This window comes from Pecten maximus, chromosome 12 (assembly GCF_902652985.1).
Source record: "Pecten maximus chromosome 12, xPecMax1.1, whole genome shotgun sequence".
Lineage (NCBI taxonomy): Eukaryota > Metazoa > Mollusca > Bivalvia > Pectinida > Pectinidae > Pecten > Pecten maximus.
Window position 1 is genome coordinate 15,236,118 of NC_047026.1, and position 22,580 is coordinate 15,258,697.

General features: G+C 36.5%; 1 protein-coding gene across 3 annotated transcripts in view; it reads right to left on the reverse strand.

Moving 5' to 3' along the window:
- LOC117340002 overlaps positions 1-22,580 on the reverse strand; it is a 62,492-nt gene that overhangs the window by 11,746 nt on the left and 28,166 nt on the right. For 2 of the 3 annotated variants that reach the window (XM_033901744.1, XM_033901746.1), the window contains exons 2-5: positions 11,214-11,384; positions 6,099-6,187; positions 921-1,070; positions 55-247 (exon numbers count right to left, since the gene is read on the reverse strand). In XM_033901744.1, the coding sequence (XP_033757635.1) occupies positions 55-247; positions 921-1,070; positions 6,099-6,187; positions 11,214-11,357 (576 nt within the window). In that variant the 5' untranslated portion in view covers positions 11,358-11,384. Of the gene's footprint in view, positions 1-54; positions 248-920; positions 1,071-6,098; positions 6,188-11,213; positions 11,385-21,213; positions 21,326-22,580 lie in introns of those variants that run through there. The other variant, XM_033901745.1, reaches the window with a different exon arrangement.

Consider the following 22,580-nt stretch of genomic DNA (forward strand, 5'->3'; position numbering starts at 1 on the left):
TTATATAATAATAACATAAATCCCAGATTACTTTTTTCATTGACATGCACTTACCAAATTTTCTTGAGAGTTCCTTTCAGAGATGAGATAGCGTGTAGCCCAGTGAGAATCGACGAGGTACCAATTTCCATCAATGAAGCAAGCGTTCCAGCTATGGTTATACTCGGCCCCCTTAAACTTATCCCCTGGGTGATAGTCCAGTCCTTTGGCATACCCTGTCAGTACAGCACAGTACAGGCCTGCATACCTAAATCAAACAAGGGAGATAATCAATAGAAATCTAGAAAAAAGTTATATTTAAGATACACCTACTAACTTCCACTTTTTATTATTCACCTATTCACTCAACTTAGCATCCCATGCTCTAACAAACTCCTTTTCATTCTCCAAAAAGATACATGTGTGCCTTAAGTGCCTTGTTACTCACTCAAATTACAAGCATTCTGACAACAGAAAATAGTCAAGGGAGGTAACAGTGATAGACATGTGTAGAAGTTCACAATTATTTTGGTCTTATGATGCTAGATATTTTCCTTTGGTCAACAGCCAATGACTTATTGGAGAACAGGCCATGATAAGTCAAGCATGCTTATGGCCTAATAATATATGCATGCACAATACATCACACTATTAAATCTCAAGTGAGATGGTTTAATTGATGTTGTCAGAATATAATTATAAGTTATGCATCAACCATCATTTTCATCCCTATATATTATTTTATCACATGTATTAAATATTTTCAAAATAACTGCCAAAATAGGATAAGATTATTAACAAGTAGCTCAATAAATTTCGTCCATCTTAATATGGAAAACACCTCTTCAAGTTGTGGTTTTTTGTTTGTTTTTGTTTTTGTTTTTACATTTTATTCTAAATCTCAGTCCAGATACAAATTTAAACTACTACAGCTTCCTTACCCACACATGGTCTCAAAGATCCTGGCATATGTGCCTTTCTTGTTTTTGAAGGACAGGAGAACCTCCTCTGGTGAACTCTTGGCAGGATTGGGTACATCCTTGAATTTCAATGTATGCATATTCCTGCAGGTCATCCATCGAAAGATAACTCTACAAAAAATAACAGAATTACATGTACATGTATGCCTCATCTGTCCATGGGCTTTGTCCATAAACTCCAAAATTCACAAAAGTTTCAATATTTTTCTAAAAACAATCAAAACAACCTCCACTTGATAGCATGGAAGCACCCTGTATACATTATAGACATGTGTGAATAATGATGTATTGAAAAATAAATATAGAATTTTGCAAAATCACTAATTTTAAAATATCAATATTCTGTCATACTCGTGAAATGGGAAACTATTCAATTTTCTTTTTATTGCATTTTTATGAGAAAAAAAACACCAAAATTTAAAATATCGAAAAATTAATAGTGGCAACAAGTGTGGGAATCGTTAACATAATTCATGACGTCGTCTCTTTGTGATGTAACTCATGTCATCATGACAGCGCCATATAAGCATTTTCTGCTGTTATTGGAGAATCTGTACATGAAAAAACGTCAGGTGAGTATTTTGTCAAAACCTCAGTCTGAATATTTCTGAAATACAGCAAAATAACCCATTTATCTATCTTCTGACACCAGGGCTGGGGTCAACACATACCACTGACACCAGGGCCGAGGCTAAGACATAACCTGTGACACCAGAACCTGGGCCAACACAACCTCTAGATCTGACACCAGGGCCAAGGCCAACACATAACCTCTGACACCAGAGCTAGGGCCAACATATACTGTAACCTTTGACACCGGGACCAGGGCCAACACATACCGTAACCTTTGACACCGGGACCAGGGCCAACACATACCGTAACCTTTGACACCGGGACCAGGGCCAACACATACCGTAACCTTTGACACCGGGACCAGGGCCAACACATACCGTACCCTTTGACACCGAGACCAGGCCCAACACATAACCTCCAAGACAAAGTAAGGGACAGGGCTATTTCCAAAACAATGAAATTACTTTTTATCAATTCTAATGAACATCAATATGTATGGGTGTATGAACAACCTTATCACTAGGCATGGGCTTACTGCATTATAAATACGGTAATTTTACTAGCCAAGTTGTAAATACCCCTACTCCTTCATAACTATCTCGCTATGAATAAAATAGATATTTCAAGTACACATTCTGACCTCTTCATTTCCAAGTCTTATCTCATGTCAAACAAGATTTTATACTATAAAGTTTAGTACTGCACAAAACCTGCACAGAACTATTTCATCACTTCCAATAAATTTTCTAGAAGCAGGGGAGTTGATAAGATGTCATAGTTTCTCTGGGACTCCCTACAGCACAATATCATGCTATAGCTTACAAACGCTGACATGCCCCTCAGATGTATAACTAAAGTGTTTATTAGAGAGAGGTTGTATACACAATTTTATTACATGGTCGGCATTGCTACCAATTTTTTTATCACACATCAGATAATTAGAGACATGTCTGGAGATCTTTGATCAGACTCTCATCTCCATATACACAGCTCAGAGATATCAAGTGCTTTACACTCTACAGCATCTGTATGTTCTATGTCCTGACTAAAACTATTTTAATGATAAAGCCAGGAAAATGACAGACTTTCAATATTTCTCCATAAAACAGATGACGAAAGGAATATGAAGCACATTCATTTTAAGCTCAAGAAAGAAAAATAAGAAAAAAAATGAAGACTATTTGGAATGGTTCATCAAATCACCTGATGGTTGTTAATTTTGAATATTTGGGAATGAAATGGTGTTGGATAACATATCATAAATATTAAAATGTCACAATTCAATACTGACATTAAATAATGTAGAACCAATCAGGGAAGAAGTGTAGTAATAAAAGTAAAATTTTAACTTCATTATGGCCCGACTTGACAGAGTCTGACAAACCATGACCATAATACAAAATGGGGCAAACTTCAATCTTAAATTTTCCTCAGTTTCAGAAGAAATTGACAAAACACAAGCGAACACAATATTTATATTCCATGGAAAATAGAGAATTTGACATGTTTCAAACACAATACATGGGTTGGTACCACCACATGGCCAACAGGTAAACAGTTTCTACCGATTCTTACCACAGCTGTTATCTGGCTGTGTAAACAGTTAGATGGATGTTTCAGATCACAAACTCCAAACTGATAGAGTTACATATTCCCATCAACCTCAAAGATTCTTGGAGTGCTCTGTAGAACCTATGGCCTATTTCAGTTCAGAATAAGAAGAGTTCTTACAACCAAAATCCATCACTTGATGAAATACAGATGTTGTGTCTATCTGAACAGATATATTATTTATAAACACATTTTAACTAATTTGACTTGACTCCATGAGATTATGATGACCTTACCATTTCCTGATACATAATATACCAGTATACGTATCTCTAATCTACATCATCTTTGAATTTTTTCTTCACGCCACCATCTCTCTCTTCAAAATTATAACACAAACTCTATATAGCTTAAAATGCGTTCACTTCTAACCACATGTAATAGAATGAGATATGTCAATTATGATCATCCAATTTTCTATTTCCAATTTGTGCTTTACTTTTCCTTTTGAAAGTCATCGATAAGTGATTTGATTATCAGATTGTTGTTCCCCTTTTTTTTCATAGAAATTATTTTTCCTTTCGCTAATAAGGTCATTAGAGGTAGTTGCATTGACCTAATTAATGTGATATCTAGCTTCAACCCCATTTAGACCTACTTAATGTAATATCTTATACCTCACTTTGACCTAAATAATGTAATACCTTAATCACACTTTGACCTTTTATGAGACTTAATTCATCTGACAAGGGTCAAAAGGGAACACAACATCATCTGACAAGGGTCAAAAGGGAACACAACTTCATCTGACAAGGGCCAAAAGGGAACACAACTTCATTTGTCGAGGGCCAAAAGAAACACGGACTTCATCTGATACGGGTCAAAAGGGAACGACAACTTCATTTGACAATTAAGGGCCAAAAGGAACCACTGACATCATCTGATAAGGGTCAAAAGGGAACACAACATAATCTAACAATGGCCAAAAGGGAATATGACTTCATTTGACAATTAAGTGTAAGGGCCAAAAAGTAACACAGACTTCATCTGACAAGGGCCAAAAGGAAACACAGACTTCATCTGACAAGGGTCACAAGGGAACACAGACTTCAATTGAGAAGCTTGACTTCATTTAAGTTTATCAAAAGACAACGTAAGGGCAATTGAATCATATCATATTAAGGAAGTGAAACAAGTTTTTTCAAACAACAAAGCTACAGGTTTTCTGTATATCGTCCAATTGGTAAACACTTAAAACATGAATTATCCAATTGATCTCAATATTTCAGAAGACACACATTGTTTTGTGTAAAGTCAGGATTCAGATGGATCAAGGAATTCAGACGATCCCTGAAATGTAGAGCAGCTAGTCAACATATATTGCCCCTGATTTTAAGCAATAAGAAGAAGAGTAAACAAGAAGGTCCCATCCCTCCATTTCCATAATAGTTCTTGCCGATCATTGTAAACGAATGATTCAGAGGCCACCAAGAATGCATTATCATGAAATTCCTTTACAACCTTCACACCGTAATGACATTACAGGGATAGCATCGGAGGATAGACTGCCAAGGGAGGTTTTATCATAGCCGCTATGTCTGCCAACAGACAGACAAGACCAATGGTCTATTTGAAATGGAGAGAAATCAGTTAAACATGTTTTGCTGTGGAGTTGGATTTTTCACCGAAATACCTATACACTATATATATGATCTCAAATGTTGTTTTTTTTTTAATTTCATATCGGATTTTATCTTGTGAGTCTAACAAGTTTTTATTTTTGCAAGCATTGGCAAGTAAAAAATTAAAACTTTGAGACAAGTTTCATAAAATCTCACATGGAATGAAAACAAACTTAATTTTTTTTCATTATGACTTAACTCAGAAAACTTACATTTTGACAGGTTGCAAAGACAAAATGTGGAGGGCTTAATCAAAAGGAGACAGCCATTTTGTTGCGCCATTCACAATTCATGACATCACGTCATTGTCGTTATTACGACGTCACAATCAATTTCTGACTGACACAGCCAATGAAAAATGCTCCGGGTATATAACACAAGTGACATATGTAACAAATATCATGTGGGTGAATTCACTGGATAACTGATTGATTATGTGATAAATAATCATGTAAATTTATATATAATGGAGCTAATCCAGTCACCTTCGTTATGATACAAATAATGTTGGATTAATGCTACTGTTACATTTGTATAAAGGTTTGCCTTTTGTAATTCTCTGCCATTATTCTCATGTTGCAAACCTATCACTACCTAATGTTCTTACATAATGCAGTCCTGGCCTGCTAGAAAAAAACACAGATTTCTGAAGAATGACTATGCTGTAGAAGCAAAATTGCACTACTGGATTTTAATGGGACAATGCTTTTACAGTTGAGTAATCAGTTCACTTTGTCTCCTACTGTTCTATGTGTGTTACATCATCATGTTGTGATTTTTTTTTTATTCATTTTCAATCCTTCTATGAGAACAAGGCCCAACTTTTGTTTCTGCTGTAAGAAGACATCCAATACTTTTACCAGGGACTAAACAGCTGCCTTTGTTCATGAAAAGTAATAGACGATACATGAAACAAGTACTACATCCATACTTTACTCATCGGCTGCAAGCAGATGTAATTTAAAAGCTCTGTTGTAAAGATAATTGTTATCTGGTTACCAAAAATATCAAGTGAGAGTGAGGATATAGCCGGTAATGCCTTCCGTCACAGGTACTTACGGAAACCCAGCCCTCCTTGGAGCAGACGGGGCCAGATAGCTGGTGACCTACAACATATCTCTGTCACATAAACTATACATAGGGGCACTGTATGTTATACACAAGTGTTCTGGATAAAGTGTTTCACTACTTAAAATGATCCTTCCCTTAATAAAACCTCCCTTCTCCTTAAACCATTTCATCACTCTATACCTGGCCTCTTCCCTGTATAGACATTTCCATTATTCAGCTGGAAATCAGCAGAAATTGGTAACACAGATTTGAGTTGCCTTACCTGGCTTTGTCAAGCTCGGCCTGGAAATTTGGGCTGTACACCAGGTGATAGATCAGATCACGGAATGTAGGATGGTCTTGTTGTGATACCTGGAGAAAAACAAGCAAATTGAAAACTGTGTTCATGTATATTTATCTGCAAATAAGCCAAAAATAAGCCCCTGCCTACAAATAAGCCCCCATTCTCATTTGGACATGTACTGTTCCTCATCTACGATTCCCTATCAAGTAACAATCACTTTACAGTATAAGAATGGTAAGGTGGAAGGGTGTCACAGCGGTAGGGTGTCACAGCGGTAGGGTGTCACAGCGGCTGGGTGTCACAGTGGTAGGGTGTCACAGCGGCTGGGTGTCACAGCGGCTGGGTGTCACAGTGGTAGGGTGTCACAGCGGTAGGGTGTCACAGCGGTAGGGTGTCACAGCGCCTGGGTGGCACAGCGGCTGGGTGGCACAGCGGTAGCACACTTGCTTTTCACCTATAGGCGGCCAGGGTTGAATTCCCCTGATCAGACATGAAAAGGACTTGTTAAGGACTTTAACAACATACCTTGACTGAGACCATGGCTGAAAAAAGGGCCAAAAACTAAGTGGAGAGACTGACAAGACAGACAGACAGACAGACAGACAGACAGACGGACAGATAGTCCCCTGGTTTCACAGGTAGGGGACCCCTGATCATAAACAAGAGGCCCTGGAGACTTAACGGTCACCCGAGTCCTGATGTGTACACTCATAAACATTGTCTTGCTTTTAAACCAATACTAAACACATCTCAGCCCTGTTACCTTGAAAGTAGGTCAAGGCCATTCATTTGAACAAACTTGTTAGGCATTTATATCTGCATACTCCTGGACCAATATCATGACCCAGGGCCTCTTGCTTATTGAGAAGAAGTTGAAAATGTATATTGTTTGCGATGCACAATGCTGGACAAAAGGCGATTGCAATAGGTCTCAGGTGACCTAATAAAGTTTACATTTACAGAATAAGAATTATGAAGTGTTTGAAATGAATTTATTGCAGTTCCACTTATCAGTAATACCCACACATGAATCTAAATATGCTGCAAGAAATTAGAAAATTTTGAAATGTCTAGCATCAATATGTTGAGAAATGGAGAGAGAATAGCTCTTGAATCACTTTCTCTGAACTATCAGTAAAACATTACAGTGGTGTACCAGTTTACATTATGTACAAGCCTGTTTGCACTTAATCATAGAATATGTTGTGATTGGCTGCAGTGGTGGTAATAAATCAGAGATAGTGTTTTGATTGGTTGAGGTAACTTGTCAGACATGGTAACTAGGTGTAGAGAATCGCTGATGCCACGAAGTTCCACCAGATAAGATAGCCAAATCATTACAATAAATCTTGTCACAACTGGAGCACTTTTTTAGCCTTCTATTTATTGTTACAATACATCGTTTTTGGTTTTGTTTGTGATAACAGAGGCTAGAAATAGAAGATGAGGAAGTACTGTCAGTGAAGGTTTATATCAAAGTCAGAACTACAAGCCTTGTTAGCTGGCAAAAAAGTCATTGTCAGTCAACGTATCTACCTATAGTAACAGCCTTTGTTGCTCTCCATATTTACCTATAGGAACAGCCTTTGTTGCTCTCCATATCTACCTATAGGAACAGCCTTTGTTGCTCTCCATATCTACCTACAGGAACAGCCTTTGTTGCTCTCCATATCTACCTATAGGAACAGCCTTTGTTGCTCTCCATATCTACCTACAGGAACAGCCTTTGTTGCTCTCCATATCTACCTATAGGAACAGCCTTTGTTGCTCTCCATATCTACCTATAGGAACAGCCTTTGTTGCTCTCCATATCTACCTATAGGAACAGCCTTTGTTGCTCTCCATATCTACCTATAGGAACAGCCTTTGTTGCTCTCCATATCTACCTACAGGAACAGCCTTTGTTGCTCTCCATATCTACCTATAGGAACAGCCTTTGTTGCTCTCCATATCTACCTACAGGAACAGCCTTTGTTGCTCTCCATATCTACCTACAGGAACAGCCTTTGTTGCTCTCCATATCTACCTATTGGAACAGCCTTTGTTGCTCTCCATATCTACCTACAGGAACAGCCTTTGTTGCTCTCCATATCTACCTATAGGAACAGCCTTTGTTGCTCTCCATATCTACCTATAGTAACAGCCTTTGTTGCTCTCCATATCTACCTATAGTAACAGCCTTTGTTGCTCTCCATATCTACCTATAGAAACAGCCTTTGTTGCTCTCCATATCTACCTACAGGAACAGCCTTTGTTGCTCTCCATATCTACCTACAGGAACTTCCCTTTAATTTGTTGGCCATTGTATCAACCAAAGGAAACTGCCCCTGTTGGTCTCTCTGTCCACTTTATGAAGCTACCCAAGTTGGTCTCTCTGTCCACTTTATGAAGCTACCCATGTTGGTCTCTCTGTCCACTTTATGAAGCTACCCCTGTTGACCCCCACATTGACCTTAGGATACCCTTCAGTTGGTTTCCAAATCTATCATTAAATTGATGCCCTTATTGGTCTATATACCAACCTTAGGGTACCTCTTAGCCCTAGATCTACCTGCCGTTAACTGTCCCCATCTGCCTCCACATCTACCGTAGGCAAATGTCCCTGTTGACCTCCACATCAACCTTAGAGAACTCTCCCTGTTGACCCCCAACTTGACCTTAGTGAACTGTCCCTGTTGACCCCCACATCTACCTTAGTGAACTGTCCCTGTTGACCTCCACATCTACCTTAGTGAACTGTCCCTGTTGACCTCCACATCTACCGTAGGCAAATGTCCCTGTTGACCTCCACATCTACCGTAGGCAAATGTCCCTGTTGACCCCCACATCTACCTTAGTGAACTGTCCCTGTTGACCCCACATCAACCTTAGTGAACTGTCCCTGTTGACCTCCACATCTACCTTAGTGAACTGTCCCTGTTGACCTCCACATCTACCTTAGTGAACTGTACCTGTTGACCCCCACATCTACCTTAGTGAACTGTCCCTGTTGACCTCCACATCTACCATAGTGAACTGTCCCTGTTGACCTCCACATCTACCTTAGTGAACTGTACCTGTTGACCCCCACATCTACCTTAGTGAACTGTCCCTGTTGACCTCCACATCTACCTTAGAGAACTGTCCCTGTTGACCTCCACATCTACCTTAGTGAACTGTCCCTGTTGACCTCCACATCAACCTTAGTGAACTGTCACTGTTGACCCCCACATCTACCTTAGTGAACTGTCCCTGTTGACCTCCACATCTACCTTAGAGAACTGTCCCTGTTGACCTCCACATCAACCTTAGTGAACTGTCACTGTTGACCTCCACATCTACCTTAGTGAACTGTCCCTGTTGACCTCCACATCTACCTTAGTGAACTGTCACTGTTGACCTCCACATCTACCTTAGTGAACTGTCCCTGTTGACCCCCACATCTACCTTAGTGAACTGTCCCTGTTGACCTCCACATCTACCTTAGTGAACTGTCCCTGTTGACCCCCACATCTACCTTAGTGAACTGTCCCTGTTGACCTCCACATCTACCTTAGTGAACTGTCCCTGTTGACCTCCACATCTACCGTAGTGAACTGTACCTGTTGACCCCCACATCTACCTTTGGGAACTCTCCTTGCTGGCCTGCATATCTACCTTAGAGAACTGGCCATATTGGACCCTACATGAAGCTTAGGAATCTGTCCCTTTTGGCCCCCACATCTACCTAAGTTAACTACCTTAATTAGGTGTAAATGCTGGCCTCTGTTTCCATATCCTCTGTAAGGAACTTGAGTTGGGTTCCATTTACATCCTCATCATTTTGGTATCAATATTGACCTGAAGGGATTGATATGTCCTTTACAGGTCTTCTATGTCCTCATTCTTTTAGTATAATCTATCATTTGTCTTTTAAGCTAGGTTAGTCAAAAGCTCTCTAAAAGAGCATATATCAAGGTAATATTCAAAAGTTTTGCCTTCTTCCTAAACTCTGCAAATACCAGCAATGTTACTTTGACACAGAAGTTATTATTACAAACGTAACGATAAAGTGTATTGTTATTATACATAATATGAAATCTTCGAGCAAAAGTGCATTGCAAAGCAAATGTGGAAAACACATTCTCTTTGACCTTGACAAACATAGTCAATGACCTTGACATTTAATTTTCCATTGCTTTGATCCCTGACAAAGTTTCAGTGTTTGGACAGATGTGGAAACCCAGAAAAAACATAAAATATATATAACTGTTGTTTGTTACTGCAATCAGCCTGTCTTATCTTTCTGTGCCAGGGAAGAATGCAGCCCACCTCAATCATTAGAGGGGAGGCAATGGCAACTTGAGCTGGCTCGGCTTGGTTCTACAGTTCTAGACCATCATTCTCCGTGCCAATTTACATAGTCTTGTGTGCTTAACTACTTTCACACAACATCAAACAATTCCATTACCTTTCAGCATTAATTTGTTTATGGAATGTAATGTACATGTAAATATTCTATGGTATTTTCCCTATCTTTTTATTGCCAATAACAGACAAGTTTTACATTACTGATTTTCCAAGAACAATTATCAGAATACAAACACAGAAAAACAAGTTTCATTGTATTGTTGCTTTCACAGGGATTTTCAAATATAACAATTGCTTAAAGAGTTACATGTACTATAATCCTAAATAATTAGCCAACAGTTAAGGGAGCAGAGAAAAGTGGCCTTCATAGAGAGGAGGTATAATATGCAGGTTCAAGGAATTCTCATTCTGAAGTTTTAAGTTGATCAAGACAACAAAGAATGCTAACATAATGATGAAACCATATTCCAAGCTCAAAATTGATTAAGTGAATGCAAACAAAAATATAGACTGCATGGAGACTCAAAGATATTCTCTTGAAATCTGCCCAGATAATCCATGCATAGTATGTGTACATTTTGACAGCTTCTGAAATCCTAACTAATCAAGTATGAATGCTTTTGTCAACCATCAAGTTCACTCATGAAGATTAATTTTGAAGTTTGAAATCCTAACTTTTTAATATTTCTGACAAATACCAGTATGTATTTTAAGAAATAACTTTTTAATCTTTGAAAAGACTGCAGTGAACTAAGTGAAATATACCTCGATGGCATGTTCATCGATGAGTTTGAATGTCTTCACATCGGGATAGATATCAAACTTCCTGTAGCGGGAGCGGATCGGTGGGGGAAGCTTGGTGTCTGGGGCCAGGATGGTGGCTGGCTGGAAACTACTCGGCGCCAACATCTTGTCACTGTCCAGCAGGCTTCAGATCTGTAATGTACAAGAAATATGAATCTTTATTATAAGACTGGAAATTGCTCAAGTTTAATACAGAATTTAGAAGAATTATAATTTTCTTTTAAAATTGAATTCTTATATATCATATTTGAATTTGTAGGGAAAATAGATATATGATACTGTGTCGAAAAAATGTGGACTCAAGTGGAACATTTAATATATATTAATGTGATAAGATCTTTAATAAAATCACATTTAGTTGAAAAAAAGGTAAACGCTGAGTTTTGTTGGTAATGCAATGATCACCACTAATCTATTTGTCTGAGCCAGTGATCTAAGGTCTTTTCTATTCCATACCAAATGCCCAGTAATTGAGAAATAACACAATCCTGTCATTTTATCTGGAGAGGAAGATGACTTAATTGATACCCCAGACATTGACTAATTGTAAATGAAAATGTTGCATCACTGAAGTATTTCAGAAAAAGACCAATTACAAAGTGTTAATTTGCATGTAAACATGCAAGAAAGCCATTCATTGCTGTTTGTGGTTTTGAATAACCCTCTGGCCTGCCCTGTCCAGAGAGCTATAGTCACATAAGTATTGAAGAAAATCAATATTGTTTCCTCTTGTTTTGACATTGGACACCTACAGACTGCAATGCAGAACTATACCCATCATGCCAATATTCTTTGAAAATATGGAGATTTGATATCTCACAGGTCTATGTTGTTCAAATCAATCAGGTTTGTAGCTGACAGTCAGCCTATAGCTATCACACCCTGGGACACCTGGTCAATAAAACTACCATAAAAGGCATATAAATTGTCGGAAGTTAGTGCTGGGTATATCATCCTGTTAACCTATCCGAGGTTGAGACTATACTTTCCAATTTCCGGGTTAGGCCTTCAGAGAATACAACCGAAATCTTCTATTTACAGAGTACTAAAAGTCGGCACATTTAATTTCCTATTTTCTCGTTTAACACTCCAGATCCATGGCCTTTAACTGTAGCTAGCTTAATATAACTGAAAATAAACTTGAAGTTTAGGTTGATAATATGTCAGAATGAGTCCTATTTTTCTCATGAATATATCAATGTTCATCATCAGACAGCCGGACAAAATTCAGGAAATCAAAGAAGCATTTCTTTGAAGATTCAATTGATACATTAAATCAAACATCTTAAATTCTTTTTAAATATTTTAGATTCTATGTTTTTTAAATACATGTTACGCATATATTTTCATTTCTATTCAGACCAATAGATTAAGGGTAAATACCACAGCTTGCCTTTAGTTCATAATCATATTTACTACATTATGCATTTGATTTTCCTTAACTATATGCAGAAGCTATATTCTGATCTATTGCAGGGTCACGTGCGATCTATTGAACACATGTGACTCTTTGGAATTTGGTCACGTGTGAACTATTGAACACATCCTGTGACGTTTCGGAATTTAGACCTACCCTTTCAAGCGTTTATGTCACTCATATGGCAACACTACCAGACGACCGTCAGGCCTTCAGGAATGTTGAGATTTCAGTGATTATAAGTGTGTTTTTAATGATTATGTAATAAAACAAGCATATCATGGATATTTGTGCAATAGTCCAAAATATTTCACCCTTGGTACTGGTAATCAACGGATATTCTATTGCAAGAGTCCCAAGGCTAATGCCGAGTGCAATAGAATATCGGTCAATTACCAGTAGAGGGTCAAATATTCTGGACTATTGCACAGACACCCATTATATATTTGTATAATAGTTCTCCAGAAACTCCAAAAGAAACTCTAATAAGAAACGTAAAAGAAAAGGTTAATAAGCATATACTTGGCTCTTTAGCTCATTAACTAAGTAAGTATTTCAAAGATGAACATTGATAGGTCGAGATACATTAACATCTTAATCTACTTGGGAGATCACTCTTATTTAATATATAAGTATACTGTCTGCCTAAAGTCTATCTCTTGATGCTTCAACAGGCAACTTAAAATAATTTTTTTATAATAACAAATTTTCTAAAGAAAATGTAATTAAATGTTAAATATAGAATTTGCAATGCTCAACATTTTTATCATTCAACATTCAATGTGCTGTTTATATCTAGGTGTTGTTTACGTGAGATGAATATATTGCATACATTAATATTACAGCTTGTATAGAAATCACCCCTTCAGTAAATGGTTGTATGGATCACAGGTTGTATTGAAACCAGAGTGTTTGATCCTCAACACAACAAGAGTTTATATGACAAATGGCTCAGGGTTTAATAATAATAGTATATATATATTTCACAACTGGTTGTGTCTGATAGGCAACAGATGGTGGTTATATTCTAGTTTATTAACATATCACTGTATAGATTTCTGTCAAACTGAATTTATAATATTCAAATGTGGCAGAATTGCAGTTATTATAACACATACAATTCTCACACTCAACAAATTTTATTATACTGTATATGCAGAAAGTGGAAAAATAACTTGTTTGACATTTTAAATCCTCACAATATATAGCTATGGTCATATAAATGTGATGTCCACTTATACAAACTGATCATTCATTATCAGGTACCATGTAACAGTGTAGAACTATTTGGACATATGGTGTAGCATTAAGACACCATAGAGAAACCACAGGTAAAAATGCATTCAATGATAGTTTATACATGCAATGAAAAAACAAATTTAGGAATAATCATTTATCTTACAGTAGCATATCAACATAGAGCAGGGTACCACATCCCAATTCATTTTCCCTTGAATTTCTATACCAAACAACAATTCCAGTCCTTAAAGACCATACATGTAACTAAAGGTGCAGCATATGACTCAGTAATCCACTACTGCCCCGCTACTGCCCCACATGAATTGTGATGTGGTACCCTTTGGGTCAAATGACCTAAAACTAGTAAAATTTGTACAATAGTATACAAGATACAGCTGTATTTCCTTAACAAAATTTGAAAAAAAGGAACAAGGGGCTATAACTCTGTTTATAAAATGGTGCCTGGCTGCAGTCCTAATTTTAGTGCACAACACCAATCTCTCTTTCCACAAGATACTGGTGCACAAACTTCCACAGTTGTAGGTGGAAGTGTTATTAGATAATGTTTCAGACAAACTGACACACACCCTGAAAGACACTCTATAAAAAACGTAAGTATGTATCTCCTCTGATTAAGTACCAACAGGGAGCAAAAAGATCTGGTACACAGATAACCAACAAGTGAAAATATGACTGATTGGATAAGAACACTTGTTGACATATCTGGTGAATTCAAACATTCTTGCAGCATAATGTTCAAGGCTCAAATTGAGGCCAATTATTATTCTCTGTGATCATCAATCAATCGATGAGTGATCTAGAGCAAAAAGCTTTCAAACTATGAGATATTCCACGATAAATCTTTCCCTTTCTGAAAATCTCTTCATTTCCTAAAATTAATGAATCCATTCATCAAGTCTGAAGCTCTCTCATCCATCATGATCAATATCCTGTTACCATGGATACCATCTATTTGGGATACGGGGATGTGCTAGTGCCACTTTTAGATTAGGTACTCACCAAATACACTTACAAACAAATTAATGTGCTCCAGCACCCTTCAATTATATGTAATCAATTACATGACCAGAAAGCTGGGAATCCATTTAGAGTTACACATCCAGAAAACAAGGTACTGGTAAGTTTTTATGACCCTGGATATTAATTCCAATAGAATTTCATGAGCATGTATTAATGGTTTTTGAAAGCTCAAGAATTTAGTTATTATATAATTAGACTCATATTATTTATAAATTCAAGAACATTTCCTGCTTAGCGCTCAGCATTTTGGGAGTGGGACGACTGGCTTGTCTATTGTCAGTATAATGTGACTTGGTGTTGTGTCCCGTTGGGTGTCTTAAGCTTCTGCAGTATTCTTTGGGCAGATATAAATGTATAGCACTTTGAAGTAGGCATCTGTAGGAAGTTCTGAGCTATCACAATACAGCCTCCCAAAACAATGCTCCACACAGAGGAGACTGTAGCTGTAAACCTATGCAGCATGCTGGTTATTTTCCAAATCAAATTGAATTACATATAAAAGCTACATTGTAACTTGTAACAGCAATAACCCAAATATGTTAATTAATACATTAAGTCTATCTCAGAATTAGCTAACAGCAAACTAACACTTGTGTTTTCATATTCTGTACTATCATCTTTTTTCTATGCTGAAAATAACAAATCAAATTAGTATTTTGAAGATACTGTTTTGGACTGGTATTGAAAACCCCCCACTAAATATGCACTATATATGCCTAGTCAATGATATATATAGAGTACAATGTATCACAATAATGTGATCAGAATTTCATTACAGCTCTGTATATTATACTATATATAAGCATTCCTTATTTCTAAGATAACACAAATGCTGATTTATAGTGCTTGCATGTCAAAAACTGGACAGGAAACCAGGCAACAGAAATTTGGACAACATAAAAAGGGTAACAGCCCATGGCCACTTACCCAAGCATTCAAACAGTGCTGTTAATGAAGCATGTATTTCAGCTTTCATTAAGATATGTTTTTTTATCGATTCCACTGTCACTAACAGGTTTTAGTAATAAAGACTGTTACTATATTGCCTGTGTGTTCCGTTCCTTATGACTATTACCAATATAGTTTGGTATTGATTAAGTGATATAGTTTATCACAGTAATTTTATCGAGTTCTTTTTATCTGGTGTGCTTGCTTATGACTGTTAATTACAAAACAAGTTAACAAAAAGTGAACAGGACAAGAGACAATCAATTTCTATTTCCGTTGATTGTGGTACATTAACTTGTGAATATACTTTTGTCAATACATGATTGATGTATTACAAATTAGGATGATTGTTATTTTCAATACTGCTGTCTCAGTGGTTTTCACTCTTTACGTTGATTAAAATAACACTAGTCATACAATTACTGATAATTCTTTTTATGGAATAGGATCATATTTATTTTGATACGATAATTTGATACAGTTGGGAAATCAGGAACTGAAAATTTTCTTACAATTTAATTTATGGAGTGTTAAATTACTTTCAATGTATTGTTAAATGCATCCATCATCTAAATAAATAAACAAGTATTATTGCAAGCATCAAATCAATATTTCAACACCATAACTGTATGGTTATTTTTCAAATTCATTTATCGGAATATAATTCCATAGCATCTAATAATTAAGTTCATTTAATCTTTGAACAGCTTTCAGTCGGCAGTCATATATGGGCTCATAATGCCAACTGGACAAAGGCAAATCTTATAAAGTGCGCTAGCAAGATTAATACGCCCTAAGTATGATAATCAAATTAAGCCCACGCTCTTCTTTAGCAAGATTCATACACCCTAATTGTGATAAGCCCAACCCCTTCTTTAGCCAGATTCATATACCCTAAGTATGATAAGCCTAACCCCTTCTTTAGCCAGATTCATACACCCTTAGTGTGATAAGCCCAACCCCTTCTTTAGCCAGATTCATACACCCTAAGTATGATAGATTCATACACCCTAAGTGTGATAAGCCCAACCCCTTCTTTAGCCAGATTCATACACCCTTAGTGTGATAAGCCCAACCCCTTCTTTAGCCAGATTCATACACCCTAAGTATGATAGATTCATACACCCTAAGTGTGATAAGCCCAACCCCTTCTTTAGCCAGATTCATACACCCTTAGTGTGATAAGCCCACCCACTTCTTTAGCCAGATTCATACACCCTAAGTGTGATAAAGCCATGTACCCAATTCTGTAAGTCAAATGACATGTTGCCATCCTAGCCTTATAACAGGGTAAATATAATATATGTACATGTATGATCGATGGTTCCGGATGGAACATATGTGTATATGCGACAGATCCATACAGATAGACCTGATACAGCTACTATTGGGGTCCCAAAGGAATCAGATGTCTGCCTCGTTGTATTGACAGCCTGTGCTCTGAGGCTGAAGCAACAAGTTATAGTGAGCAATATTCCAAGATACTTGCCAGACACAACAAGTCTCTGGCTGAGTTTCAATTAGTTGTAATGGCCGAACAGTACTCCAGCATAGAAAATGTCCATCCCTGCCAAAGCAATATAAACTGACCTACTGTGAAAATCTCCCTAGCATGGTGAGTTTGTATAATGTTATATTAATTAACAGACATAAGTCAAGCAGGTGTTGAAACACATCCCACACCAATTCGTAGAATTATGCATTTAACACATTTTCTTAAACATTCACTGATGTTTTAACCCATACTTTAACAAATATTTATGAAAATGTCTACATTGGTTAATTCACTTATATGAAAAATCAGTTTATGGCTAACAAATCTAAATAAACAGTGCACAATGTTTACACACCCATTCCAATCTTACACCAGAAAGCAAACATAATTCCTTCATTTTTCCTTGTTGTCCAATTATAAACAGAAAATCATAAGTTATATATGATAATATTAATTGAAAATTGATTTCCATTATACATCTACACTATATACATGTAGTAAAATTGATGGCAGGATGTTTGACATTTGATTGAATGTATGATAAGTGTCATTATCTGTCAGAGTTGGTGTGGCAGGGCATGCTGAGGATATAGCCCAGAGATTCAGAGGCTGAGTATATGCACCATGAACTAAAACTTCCCATTGATCTCTATCTGTATTTCTACTCAGCTGAACTCTCTAACACAAAACAGGAGCCTGATGATGACCTCTGTGAGGGGCTGGGAAGATCTGTGTAAGGGAAATGTGTATGGCCTTGAGGCCCAGGCACTAGAGGCAGTGGTATGATCAATGTAAATCTTATACATGTATCAACAACAAACATGACGCTGTAGTTTAGGCATTTATTAAACATTCAAGAGAATACATAATTAGGACATGAGACAGATGTTGGGACACGATCCTCACTGGACTACAGAAATGCCATATTGCATTAGCCTTTCTGATTAAAAGGACACGATCCTCACTGGACTACAGAAATGCCATATTGCATTAGCCTTTCTGATTAAAAGCCTGCTAAGATTAATAAATAAAAATATTTGGTGTTTCTGGAATCCTCTGGTTCTTTAGTGTCTAGCCTATTTGGTTAGCCAATGACATAGACTGGCCGCCGTGTGTTTGTTAAGAATCGCTAAATTCCAATACTAGATTATCTGCCCCTAGTTTGAAACTAAGGTCTCTTGAATCAGATATATCCTTGGGACTGAAATTATAAAGCTCAATTTTATTTGTGATTTTAATATTCTACAGACAGCGGGCCAGTCCAGCCAATGAAACTGTAAGTTCAATGAATATCTGTTGAGATTCATACCAAAGGAATCTTAACAAAGGGAGGCAATAAAATATTGTGTCTAACAAGGTTTTGGTTTATTTTGTTTAACGTCCTATTAACAGCCAGGGTCATTTAAGGACGTGCCAGGTTTTGGAGGTGGAGGAAAGCGGGAGTACCCGTTGACCGACCTACAGTCACTACCTGGCAACTGCCCCACGTAGGTTTCGAACTCGCAACCCAGAGGTGGAGGGCTAGTGATAAAGTGTCGAGACACCTTAACCACTCGCCCACCACAGTCTAACAAGGTACTTTATACCCAATACTTATCATGGTACTACCATCAACACGATTGCTGTCACAGAGAGTTCGCTATTACTACACAGGAATCCTCATACATAACATGTAACATGCATGTGCAATTTCTAACAGAGAGTGCAAACATATGTATATGTTGCATTTACGAGATGCTTGAATACAGATGCCAAAAAATACAGTGACTTAGTACATAGTACATAGTAAATACTTCATCACAGCAAGAGAATACCTGATCGGTAGTTTTTAATCATTTTTTCCAGCCAAAATAACATTATTTCTACTAGCTGAAAGTGCATTATATAATCTCAAAATCTAAACTGATTTAACTCTTTCAGTACCGTTGTCGACATTAGTCGACATAAAAATGTGCTCCCACTTCCTCGTTGTCAACTATAGTTGACATAATTTCAAGCTCCCTCTTCCCCACTGTCGACTATTTGACAGGCTAAGATGATGTTATTAAAGTGTTGATTTGTTGAAAACTTCACCAGACATATACAATTATCCAATGCAATGACATAAAATGCGTTCAAAACTTTTGAAACAAACATTTTGGTTAATAAATTCATTTTTATCTCATTTGGGTTAAGTGTTTTTCCGTTAATGTAAACAATATGGATATGGTGGCTTGCTACATTTACATTTTAGATAGCAGAGTCTAGGACGTTTCAGAGTGTTCAATCTGACATCTAGATCTTATTTTAAGATAACACTAACCTTTCTGTTTCTATATTAACACACCGAAAATGCACATGTAGTCTGCCATTTTGTTTAAACTTCTTGAGCGAGCCTAATAACTACTTCCGGTACGGAATCCAGAAAGAATACAAAGTACGGAAGGAGTTAAAGTAGGGATTTTTGATGGCTTCCCTAGTGAAATTATTCCATGTTAAAAGCCAATTCCCAATCTTTGCAGGCAGTTTCACTCTCAAGTTTTTGTCCCTATTCACCAATCTTCTTCCCCAAAAAGCACTGATGTATCTTGACAGACTTTGATACAAAAAAGCCTATTGTCTGCATCAACTAAAACATCAATCTTAATGTCTACTACAACCTGTTAAAAAATATTGCTAATGTTATTAAAATTCAAGCCATACCCTATCTAATCTAATAAGCACCCCCACCCTCCATATAAATATACACTTGTTTTGGGGGCAAATGTCACATAACCATATTACCAATTTTCCTGTTAAAGTGTCTTCATTATGGCAGCTATTCTTAGCATGATGGAAAGTTCTGGAATCAATCCGATTTTGCTAAAATATGATCAAAAGGCCAGGATACGCTTAGAGTTAAAATGCTATATTTATACAGAAAAAAACCTCCAGGAATCTATTAATTTGTTCATCAAAGTGTCCGATGCTGTGCTGTAACATTAAATAAGCCAGTATATAGACCAAAACTTGCTAGTATTTAATTGTTTAAATTCTTAGTGCATAACACACTCAATATAAAACCATACCCCAAGAATGAATGACCCTATAACAGCATACAATATCAAAATATCACAGGAAATCCAGGCACCCAAACATGCTAAATCTAATTACTTCCAACATTTTAAGGACAATATTCATTACATGCAAAATTGTAATTGGAAGAGGCACTGAGTCTTCCTATTAATCATCACATGCCTAGAATGTTTAAAATATCTATCTACTGCAACAATATTACCCTGGTAACATGGTGGTAGCTTATAATTAACATTTCAATGAATGAAGGCAGACAAGGAGGCTCTAGACTTTCATTTCCTACAGATACACTTCCTAACAAAATAAGGAACTTTAATCAACTATATACAGACAGGATGGCACAGGTTCGGTACTTGTATGTTACTATATATAGTAACACATGCAATGGATGGAGAAATATAATAGTTAACCTGTGACAAATGCTTCCTCACAAAATGCAGTTGGTAAACCAGAACTACATCCTCAATGAGTTTGACATAATAAGCTTTAGGGAAGTATTCTATTTCCTTTACTTTACCTGGATTTGACTAATATTTACATCATGGCTGTTGCCCTCCATGAATCACTTACCCTTCCTGAACACCTGGTCTGAATTTCCATGCACTTGTTTAGAGTCTCTAGCTACTTGTAAATCTTCCTATTTTTTGTGTTACATAAGTCTGCTCACATGTTATCAATTTTTAATGAAGTTATGGTATGATTACATATTGGTAGTTTCTTGATTTTTTAAATTTAAGTGTTTCCATGAGATCAGACTATATGTGTACCTTATAATTTACTTGCTTGAATCCAGTATATAGATCCACAAAAGAGTTGATGTAATCCAAGACAGAAATCACATGAATACCAGCCACATCTCACTGAAGTAAAGACTTACAAGTAAGCTTGTGTGTTGGCTTTATGAAAAACAATATCATAAGCAGTATCAAATTTTGTCTGTCAAGTATAGTAAACAATATACATAGGCGGTGAGTCATACAGGAGGAACAATGTAATTTACAATAGATGTGTGGGTGTGTAACATATATTTCAAACTTGTGTGTCACAGGGGGATTTCATTACCTAACATGTAGGTTCATAATTAAGTACCAGTACTTCAGAGTGTAGGCATCACTGGCCTAAAGCTTCATAGCATTGGATCGGGATTCAATTTGATCAAGGCATCTTCATAAGACTTCAAATTACCTAATGAAACTAAATATGTTGCAAAATCTTGAGAGTAGAAGAACTTGATAACCCTTATAGCCTTGAATTAAATCCATTTCAATAATAAAGCTGATCATGGGTTTCAATTAGAAATGTGTGTAGGTAAAAGTTCATTCTCACTCATCTAATACACAATCTTTATTACTAGGCTTGATTATATGTTAAGTCATTATTACATAAATGTCATTAAACAATTTATAATAAGTTTTTTCAAGATATTTTAAAGTCCCCATTACATAGCTCATCTCAGGGTAAAAACTACATAAGTATACATACACTTAATCTCCTTTAAAACTAAAACATCATTTACAGAAATTTAAATGCTCAGGAAACAAAAATATTTTTCTTTGTGATCTCACCCTCATCATAAAGTGTAATTTATCACCATTTTGAAATTTGAAAAATGTTGTAGAATTTAAAAACACACAAACACTTTGTTTTGTTGGCACAATGTACATAATGACTAATACATCATGAGGTTTTGGTGTCCAATTACCAAAGCAATGCAATTACCCTCCTGATGTAATCAGTCTTCATCGGCTCTATTATTATAGTGATTGTAGCTTACTGTAACTAAAAAGTTAACTGATGAACATCAACTTACAAGGTCATAGGTCAAAGATCATAGGTATTTTAACTTTACCTTTAATAATTAAGTCAAATCATACAGAGATGATGGAATATTTTTTATCCAGGTAATTCATAATGTCATTCAAGTTAAGGTACAGATGTCTACTGTGTATATATCTCCTATAAAGAAGAGTTCTAAACTCGTTTGTAATTAGACATAAGTTAGTTTGAAAAACTGAAACTTCAGCAGAGCATTTGTATAACAATGAATATAATTTTTACCAAGGAAAAATATGCGAGAATACCAACATGCTAACAAAACTGTAGTTCTAACTCAAAATTGATATAATGAGGGCAA